This window comes from Ictidomys tridecemlineatus, chromosome 12 (genome assembly GCF_052094955.1).
Source record: "Ictidomys tridecemlineatus isolate mIctTri1 chromosome 12, mIctTri1.hap1, whole genome shotgun sequence".
NCBI lineage: Eukaryota > Metazoa > Chordata > Mammalia > Rodentia > Sciuridae > Ictidomys > Ictidomys tridecemlineatus.
Window position 1 is genome coordinate 90,886,845 of NC_135488.1, and position 10,277 is coordinate 90,897,121.

General features: G+C 38.4%; 1 protein-coding gene across 2 annotated transcripts in view; it reads right to left on the minus strand.

Annotated features, from left to right (window-relative positions):
* The window catches only part of Arhgef33 (Rho guanine nucleotide exchange factor 33), a 57,425-nt gene that overhangs the window by 7,775 nt on the left and 39,373 nt on the right, over positions 1–10,277 (minus strand). The window contains exons 15-16 of one of the 2 annotated variants that reach the window (XM_078029325.1): positions 7,078–7,217; positions 136–1,769 (exon numbers count right to left, since the gene is read on the minus strand). In XM_078029325.1, the coding sequence (XP_077885451.1) occupies positions 1,718–1,769; positions 7,078–7,217 (192 nt within the window). In that variant the 3' untranslated portion in view covers positions 136–1,717. Of the gene's footprint in view, positions 1–135; positions 1,770–7,077; positions 7,218–10,277 lie in introns of those variants that run through there. The other variant, XM_005324542.4, reaches the window with a different exon arrangement.

The following is a 10,277-nucleotide window of genomic DNA, read 5'->3' on the forward strand; positions in this document are numbered from 1 at the left end:
GTATATGTCCATGTAAGATACCATGTAATAACATTATAATAGGGCTCAGAGAATTGAAAAAAATCCTATTTTGATTCATCGAGGTAACTACTCCACAAATTTCCAAGGCCTTGAAATTAAAATGAACAGAACTCATTGTTCTCAACAAAGTTTATCAAGGGCCTTTACTGAGTTTGGGCATTACATTACAAACTCTTGCTTTTGCTGGTTTTCATTTTTAAATAAAAGATTTATTGAAGCCAACCACACATATATGCTACATTTGGTAGAATCCAGAAATAAGTACAGTAATAAAATTAAGAAAATACTATAATCTCAACCACCACAAAGGAGACCAAGGCCAATCAATAGTCAACAACTCAAATCAGTCCGTTTGAGTCCCCAGTCGAGGGTGCATTCTTCCTTTTATCTTGGGTAAGCCAGTTGGGCAATCCATTCCAGCTCTGTACCTTCTCCAGTTTGTTCATGTCAGAAGTCCCTGCAGGGAGGAGGCTTTCTGGAAATAACCTCTGATAAGATAGATGGGGCCCTCTCACTAGCTTAAACTCTGATGGGTGACACTAGCCCAGTAACAAAGAGCTAATACCAAAGACAATAAGCAGGATGCATGAAAGTGATGCTAGATGTGAAGTTCTTTGTGCAAAGCGCCTATACAACTGAACAAGTTCTCCATATGCTGATGCTCAGTCAGGTTGCTTCCACTATCCACTAAGAAGGACAACTGGCCTCCAAGCTCTTTCACTATCATTGGTATGTTATTGTTGGATCCTTATTATTGTTATTAGGTAAGTTAATTATGACTCTATTATTATTTCCTGAATTGGGCAGAATTCTATTCCTTTACATTATTCAAGGAAAGAAGTTGTATTGACACAGACTAAAATCCCGATGCCTAGAAACCTGATGACTGACTAGGTATTTTCACCTTGATATTTGGTATCACAGATGAAGCCACAGCTCCTCTTACTTCTATCTGGTAAGGAACACTTTTCCACTGCATCCCAGCAAAGAAAGAAAAAAACTATTCTATCAATTCCAGTATATCTGGATGTTTATCAAATAAAATGATTCTTACTGGGTGAAGTTCTCTTTTTCAGGCATCCCCACTGAACTCTCCCATAAAACAGACATCACATGCCTTTCCCTAAAACTCCAGTCCTTATCAGAACTCCTGCATATGCCTAGTTCAAATCATCCCTAATTAGTATAGCTAGTCCCCAAAAGCTAGGAAAATATGTTTTTAACCATTTCATTCTTTCCCTAGATCTTCTGTTGTTTAGAACACTAGGAATTCAGTGGTAGGAAGGTGGGATTTGAATTGGGCTGTTGTTTCTTTTTTTGGTATCAGGGATTGAACTCAGGAGCATATAACCACTAAGCTACAACCCCAGCCTACAAGTTTTTTATTTAAAGACAGTGTCTCACTAAGTTGCTTAAGGCCTTGTTAAGTTGCTGAGGCTGGTTTTGAACTTTCGATCCTCCTGCCTTAGCCTCCTGAGCTGCTGGGATTATAGGCAGACGTGTGCTGCTGTTTCTTCTAAATTGTTCCCACCTCCCGCATCACACTTTCTCAGCAGAAAGTTATTAATCAAAACAAAATCTTCACCTCACATTTCCCCTTATCTATATCTGATCTCTCCAAAACCCAACATGTCACACTTTGATGTTCCAACATGCAACTGTTTAGTGTTTACCTGGAAATGGGAAAGCTTTGATGTCACCACCAGCCCCAAGGACCACAGAAATCTTCACCAGTTGAGTTCCCATTTCTGAAACAAATGCCAAAATCGCCCTGTCTAGTTTTTAAAGTCCACAAACTCAGCTTAGTTGTTTTTTTTTTTAACTGCTCTTCTCACAAATTGTAGCTTCCCTGGGTTTCTAGTACCTGAATGTCTCTGCATTTCTTATATTAACTAACTATTCATTAACTAAAGGCTAACTTACTAATCCTTTTCAAAATCTGATATTCTAATGTAGCCATGACTAGAAACTCATTTTCATCTTTTTTACAGATAATTTTAACTGCCCTCTTAATGATGCTTAATATGTGCTATAAGAACACCTGTACTCTTCCAAAGGCATCACTATTAGACTCTGAAGTAATGTACACCTAAAGTACTAGGAAATGACCTTCAGAGTTTAGGAGAAAGAGTCAATATATCTACTTTTATTTTCTTTCTCTGTAAAACATAGAAATGGCTTTTGAGCTTCTGGAGCTGTCTTGACTAACAGCAGAACAGATCTGAGCAAAGACTTGCTAGGGAAGGGAAATGGCTCCCAATACATCACATAGCCAATTCAAGCATTTGGTAGAAAGAGGAAACAGAAGAGACTCATTGGTAACTTTCCTTCCATTCAAGTTACAGAGACAAAGAAAAGCACAAGTCAAGTAGATCAGTAAGTATAGATTTGCTACAGGTAAATCTGGAAAGTTTATTTGGTTTGGGGAAGGGAGAGGAGTGGTTCTATGACATAGAACCTCAGACTTTAGAAGAGACTGATTCTCTGATTGGAAAGACTATCCTTCCTAAAAGTTTCAGGAGACATGTATAGGGAGAAGAATGCAGGGGGACTGGTTGGGGAGCACCTATCCTCTTGGACAAATCAGTCAACCCTGATAATCAAGAAGGTATCAAATGAGCATTCATGTAACGAGTTGTTGTTGTTGTTTTCCCCACTATGCAACCTTCTTCAGTGCCAACAGCCTACAAGCACAGAGGGCCGGAAATGGTTCAGGGCACAGTTTGTTCTGGCATGGGACACTATGAGAGTAATGAATATTTTTGAGTGCTTACTAAGTGCCAATAACACTTATTAACTTGAAGCTAGATTACCTTTATATTGAACTTTAAGTTCTTAATGGGCAGGAACTATTTCTTTTACTTCTTTTGTACTGGACAAAACCTAGTATACTTAAGATCCTTAATTTAATAATGGATTTCAAATGACTTATTGAAAAAATATTTATTATCAGGATTAAGTAGTATCAAATGTCTATCCCTTCAACCATCCCCTTCAATTTTAAAATTATATAGGAGATGAAATGAGATATGAGAATCTTAAAGTGGGTAATAATGGGTGTGGGACTTGTGATGAGCTATAAGGAGGTAGAGAAGAAAGTGAAGATAAAATGATAAATTGATTCTTTGACAGTCCCAATTTCTATTACATGATCCGTTCCTCAGCTAAAGCTGAGCATATATAAAAACAGTTGAAAAGATGTCAGAAGAAAAGAATTCACTGATATTCAGTTATATAGGACCCTATAGAAGTTCTCTCCCAGTGTGTGATTAAGAAAATAGAGGGATGGGGATATATCTCAGTGATAGAGCACTTGCTTAGCATGTACAAGGCCCCATATTTGGTCCCCAGTACTGGGTAGGGTGGGGGAAGAAAGAAAAAGAGGGAAAAATAGGTTTTTGATGTGACTGATAGAAAAATAGTAATGACTCTAAAGCATGTAAGTTACAAAGTGCTAAAAAGGAAGAGAATGGGGGAGGAAATAGAATTAATTATTTGGATGCCATATTCCATTTTCCCACCCACATTTGAAGACAAAAAGATAAAGTACCATCTACATTTCTTACCCCTGAACTGTCTTACATAATTCTCTTCCCACTGCCACATTCCCAACCAAGAATACTGTTTACCTAACTGCAAGATTTACATATAAAGATGAAGTAGCATTTGCCTCAGCCTTCACAATAAGCTAGGTTAAAGTCTTTGACAGTCTTCATTTAGATCCTTCTAGAAATGATAGTTTGCCTTCTGTCCTGCTTAAAGGCAGGGGAAGAAGTGTTCAGTCCAGCATCAGCCTTTCACATTAGGCTTCTAAGAATCTTCATTTTAAAATGTTTAAAGTCACTTAATATTTTCAAACTTTAATATATGTAGATTTATTTTGATCAATTCTGGACACCTTTCAGGGACATGTGACCTGGTATCTACCCAGGACAAATATGCCTGAGATAGAAACAATCAGAGGGTCATCCTTGTCCCCAGTTATCGTGGGCATTTTTCAAGATTTTTTTTATGATGTCAACTTGACTTTCCCTTTTGAATCCTTGTGGGTATGAGTCTCAGAGGGAAGAGAACCCTTTCTCAGGTTTTCTGCTGCATCTGGCTCCATGCCTAGCTTCATCCCGAAGCAGCATTCTGGGTGTGTGGGGCCACCAGCCAAACAAGCCCCTATGGAACAAAAAGTGTGTCAGTGTAGACAAGAATGAGCCTCCAAAGGGCTGTAGGAGAGGAAGGCAATGAGCCCCAGAAATGACACAGCAGTTTCACTGGCCCTGGCCCATGTGGACCTATGAGACCAAACTCTGGAGTGGTTCTAGTACCAGGCTTAGCTACCTTCTTAAAGTCACTGGGCTTGCTGCCAGTCTGACTTCCTGACACATAAGTGGTGACTGGGCTAAATGTCTCTTCCTAGTTTCTTCCAGTACCTGTCCACATGGCTGAGTTCAGAGTATAAGTTCCTATGCAATTGGCTGGGATCATGTCATTCAAGATCCTATACAAATGTCTGGAATAGTGCAGGCATAGAAGATGCTGTGTTCTCATCTAAGTTAAAAGGTACTAGCACTTCTGTGCTATGCTGGGGCCTCCCTGCCCCTTCTTTCTTTAGTATCATATTTTAGCATGGTCCATAATGGACATTCCATGGTTCTCAGATGAAAACACTCAGGAGAAGCTACTTAAGTTGCTTCTTTATCCCATGCCAAGTCACCAAAGTGCCCACCATGGCACCCTAAGCACAAGGCCATGCCGGCATCACCTGATGGTGCTGACTGTCCTAGGCCAGAGCTACCAAGCCAGTAAAGCCTGCCAGAAGAGTTATCTGTATGGCTCCACCTTTACTTCCTCTCATATAACACTCAAGATTTAAATATAAATGACAGTTCCAGTATTGTTGACAGTAATATGACTGATACAGGCTGATCTATGAGAAAGGGAAAGAGAATTAAGGGAATATATTGGCCATATCTAAAGAGAATCCCCCAAAGCTGCAAGAGAACTAAAAGCAATTAGCTAACATGAATTTGGAGAGTCCAAAGCAAGTCCTCAACATTATATAAAGTTCTATGGGGGAGGGGCTACAAAAAGATAAATCCTGGCCTTCTATGTGATGGATCTTTAAAATTAAAGTTTTAAAATTAGAATTATAAGTTCAAGACCACATTCACTTCTTGTTTCTGGTGACAAAATGATGTGATTACTCAGACTGAGCTACAACAAAGTCAAACCAAACTAGAAAGGACTGGTGATTTCCTGAGCAATCTCCTACCCAGTGCGGGGAGTCCTTTCATAGTATCCCTGAGCAGTCACCCTGCTTCTACTTAAGAGAACTCACTCTCTCATGAGGTCACCAGCTCCAGTTATAGGTACATTTTAGGGAGCTCTCCTTTTCACCCACGGCTGCTATTCCTGCCCTCTGGATACAAAGAGGACAATTCCACTACCTCTGTATCATGTAACCAGAAGAGCATATTTTTATATTTCTCTAATAAACAGAAATTTGAAAAGGAACCAGTGTGAATCTATTTCTCATTGTTTTCCAAGACAGTAACCAGTCAGTATAAATGGTAGTGAGCAAAAAGTGACTGTTTCAGGAATACCATGGTTTGAAAAAAAAAGAAAAAGAATAGGCTCAAGAAGTGCCTTTAGGAATCTGGAGTCCCTTAATCCCAAGTTCAGACTGGAAAGCTATCAAACTTGACAGAAGCAGGCATTAGGCCAAGAAAGATCAAAGTCTATTATCCTAGAAAGAATATACAATTCTTGACGTTTCAACCCCTGAATAAAGTGTCTTGAGGATCCAGCAGCAGTCATGCACACATTGGGTTGCCTTAACAAAACTGAAAGGGGACTGTAGGGCTGTGGTTAACTACAGAACTGTTCTTCCTCTTCCTCTTTCATCTAGTAACAATAGGCAAAGACCAACAATTGGAGACCCACTGATCTTAGTACCACCCTCCCTTTGTAAAATTAAGCAAACCATAAAAAAATCCATACTCAATGTCTGCCCCTCTTCTCCATTTAAGACCATGATCTAAATCAGCCAATAACCTCTATCTTCAAGGCAAAAATGATTTTCCAGCAATTCTCCAAAGGCAACAACAACACCTCTGTTTAACTTTTCAAACCACAAAATATGAAGACTTGCTATTAAAAGTGACTGCAAAAAAATTTCTACCAAGAGAAAATAAATAGCAGGGAGATCTCCCTAAAGGAAAGAGAGGCAGACCTAAGGAACAGTGGAGATACAAACAGCAGTGACTCAGGCAGGCAATGGCTGGACAGGCAAATCTTTCAGTATTCAAATGTTAATGCTCATCTCCCCCTTATATTTATGATAGGGTTTGGCCCTGTCTCCTAGACTGTAGCTGAGTGCTGGACAAAATGCCTGATGGGTGGTATTTCATACAACAAAGACCTAGAATATTAGAAGAACCACAGAGGGAAATGCCTTGTTGCCTTGTGAGGAGCATGGACACTTCATTAAAGTGATTTTTAACTAGAACCCAGGCCAAATCATCCATTCAGGGAAAACACTAGCAGAAGTCCCAATAAACATGTAGTACCCCAGAAAACTATAGGCCCGTAAAGGCAGAAGTGCTGTGATGCCCTTAGAAAACCTCCCAGTAGCATGTGTGAGGCCCTGGATTTGATACCCCATCCAACAACAATATCTTTTTAAAAAGGGGGGGAGGGAAGAAAAAAAAAACTTTCTCCAAGTGTGGAGGAGATTCTGATGGAGTACCCATTAAACTCAACTTCAATAGAGGATCCTACTCCCAGAGAAACCTCCTCTGCTCATTCCTCTCAGGGCAGGTGACTTTGGGAACAAGAAAGAAGGGATAAAAGAAGTAGCAGGAGAGAGAGTTGAGTGTGCTTCTACTCTGGGAGATTACAATGAGAAACATCTTCACCCTGCAGAAATTGTGGCCACTGGGAGCAAGCACTAAACTTGAAACTATGCGAGACCAGACTACTTGATAATTATTAATGTTAAAACCTCCAGACTTAGCCCAAAGGGAAATGAGTTACAATGCTGTCTTGTCTAAGGCTACTCACTTCTTTTTAAAGAGCTTGCGGAAGGAGCTGCGAAAGCCCCCTTTCTGGTCTTGCCTGGGATTTTGATCGCTGAAAGATGTTTGTTCACTTTCTCTTTCTTCCTTTGGACAGAATCGGGTGGTGTCTTCTAAATGCATCTCCTGAAAACACAAAAGAGGTACTGTTTTTTTACTCTTTTCCAAAAATATCTATCCTGACTATGGGTCAGTTTTTTTATTTTGTCACTTTCCTCACCTACCCCAAAAGACTATCAGTGAATACCCAATCCCAACTAAAGCACACTTAGGCTAATAAAGAAATCATGAAGTGGAAAGGAGAAAAATTTTCTGCTGAGTGTAGTATTTCCTATATATCAATAATCTAGGATAGGAACATAGTGAATGCTTAAAAAATATAGAAAGTAAATGCTTATTCTGGCACTGACACTGTCTTGCTGGAAACCCAGTACTAAGCCCCTTCATATCTCTGAATATATTTCTTTCTAAAAAATAAGAAATCTCCTTAATTGTAACATGAGTTTTAAACTCATGTTTCTAATTTTCCATTTTAGGCATAAATGAGGGAAGGAGTTTTTAAGAGGTCAGAACTGTTTAGAAGATCACCTACTATCTCCAAACTGAAAATAAGCCTTTAACACAGTTTTTACAATTCAGAATCCATGATATTTGGAATATAAAATAAAATAGAAATAAGGATGTATCTTTTGTGAACTCTCATTTTTTAAATGTGAAATGTGTCAACTAATAGATGTGAATATGTATTCATCTGTATATAAGCTAGATGTGCATATACATATATATTATATCTTGAGTTAACTAATTTAAAATTAATCTAAAAATAGTTTCTGGATTTTGAATAACCTTAAAAGTATCCAAGAAGTCAAGGCAAAAAAACATAGAGAATGCCCTGTAAGTCACATGAATTGGATGGGTGACTGCTGATAGAAGAGCAAAACATGAGGATGATTTTTTTTTTTTCAGGAAACATACAGGTTTGACTTAGAGAAATTAAGTTGGGGTTGTAGTCACAGATCTGAAATTATCTGAGATTCTGCTAAGATTCATAACTAGACTATGGAGATCAATATTCTGATGGCTTAATAGAGTGTTTCTCAGATGTGTGGTCCTGGGACTATAAGATCAGCTGAGGCCTCTATTTAAAATGTAGATTTTTGCCTTTCATGGTGGCACATACTGGTATTACCAGTAACTCAGAAGTGGAGACAGGAGGATTGTTTGTGTCAGGAGTTTGAGACAAGCCTAGACAACATAGCAAGACCCTATCTCAAAAACACCTGAGCCCCACCCAACTTTCTTAATCAGAATCTCTGAAGTGAAGCCTTAAGCACACTTAAGCACACTTGCACATGAAAATCAGTGATTTAAGGCATGTTTCTTCTCATCTTCTCTTCATGTTTACATGAATCACCTAGGTATGAATCCTAAATTGCAGTTTCTGATTCAGTAGGTTAGGCTATAAATTCTGGATATAACAAATTCCTAGGCAATGCACTCACCACTAGCTTGACAATTATATTTTGAGAAATGGGCTTTTAGGGACTACAACCAGGCTACAATGTTGGCGAAAATGCCTGGTGGGTGATGTTTCACACAAGGACTTGGAATTCAGGACTACAGAAGGAAATAGCTTATTTTTGCCTCCAGTTGAGTACGGAAACTCTATTAAAAGTGATTTTTAACTAGGACCCTCATCAAATCATTCATTTAGGGAAACTAAATCTATTAACTGTTTAAGGAAAAAATCTTTCTGTAGAACCATAAGCTTAATAAAATTTATATCTGTATAGCATCACATACTTTACAAAGCATATTGACAAATTTTATCTTTTTTGGCCTAATCTTCACAACAAACCTGTGACATAAGTAAGGTAAATATTGCCTTGTTTTTATAGGTAAGAAAGCTGGAAACACAGAGAAGCCAAGTGAATTGTCTAAAAGCACACAGCTATTTAGCATAGAGCCAGAATTAGAACCTAGAGCTCCTGACACCCAATCAGATGCTCTTTGCACTAAAACACACTATCTTCTTTCTTGATTTTGAGAGAGGACACTAAGGACTAGGCTTCAGTTGGCTCTCCTGGGCAGATGTAGGAGATGCAGAGTATATAGAGATAGAACAGAAGTTTTCCACATCTCAATAGTCAAATAAGATAAGGTGAGGTATGTGGCATATGCCTGTAATCCCAGCAACTCAGGAGTCTGAGACAGAAGGACTGCAAGTTCCAGGCCAGCCTGGGCAACTTATGAGACTCTGTCTCAAAATAAAAAATTAAAAGGGCTGGGGATGTACCTCAGGGTTAGAGGACCCCTGAATCCAATCCCCAGTACTACCAAAAGGGGGGATAGTTGTAGGGTTATCTTTTGCAACAACATTCCCCATCCTGGCCCCACTTCATATACACTTATTCATATATACATACACTCACCCATATATACATACAAACATGCATGCATGCACATACACATTTGCACCAACTTTAATACTCATACACAACCTCTGCCCACCTGCACTCTGCACACAACTCTCTCTAGGAATTCTAGTAATCTAGGCCTTCTGAGTTTTTATAAAGAAAAATTTGTCCAAAACCAGAAATAAGCAATGGGAACTTTTGCATATTTGAAAATTTTACTGACATGTACTGATAGAGAAAAGATCTTTTTAAAACATTTCATTTGATACTTGTTTGGTATCTCTTCTTAAACTGACTTGACTTCTGTCTTACAATGTTAGGGGAGGAAATTTGTTGCCCAATTTGTGTGATTAACAGTTTCTAACATATTGTTATTTCATATGTCTGTTAAACAGTCACAAATATATTACTCATTGTTTCTCAGATATATCACTTGTTATTTCTGATTAATGGTTTTTACCTGGCAATTGTTGAGCCCCTAAATTTTCACACATCAATTAGGGAAAAACATTTTTATGAACATGTGAAATGAAAACATTTTTAACAGCATAAACTATACTAATTACACTTTTTTTCATGCCTGACTACCTCAGATTTCCCTCAGCTAACTTCTAGGCAACTTTTCAAATCTAATTCAGACACCCAATACTTCCTAAATACTTCCTGTATTTAGGAAGGCTTTTATGACCACCATCATACCAAAAATTTTAGATAATCCTCTTGTGGGCTCCTACAGTTTATCATAGTTCTGTGTTTTTGTGCCTTACTC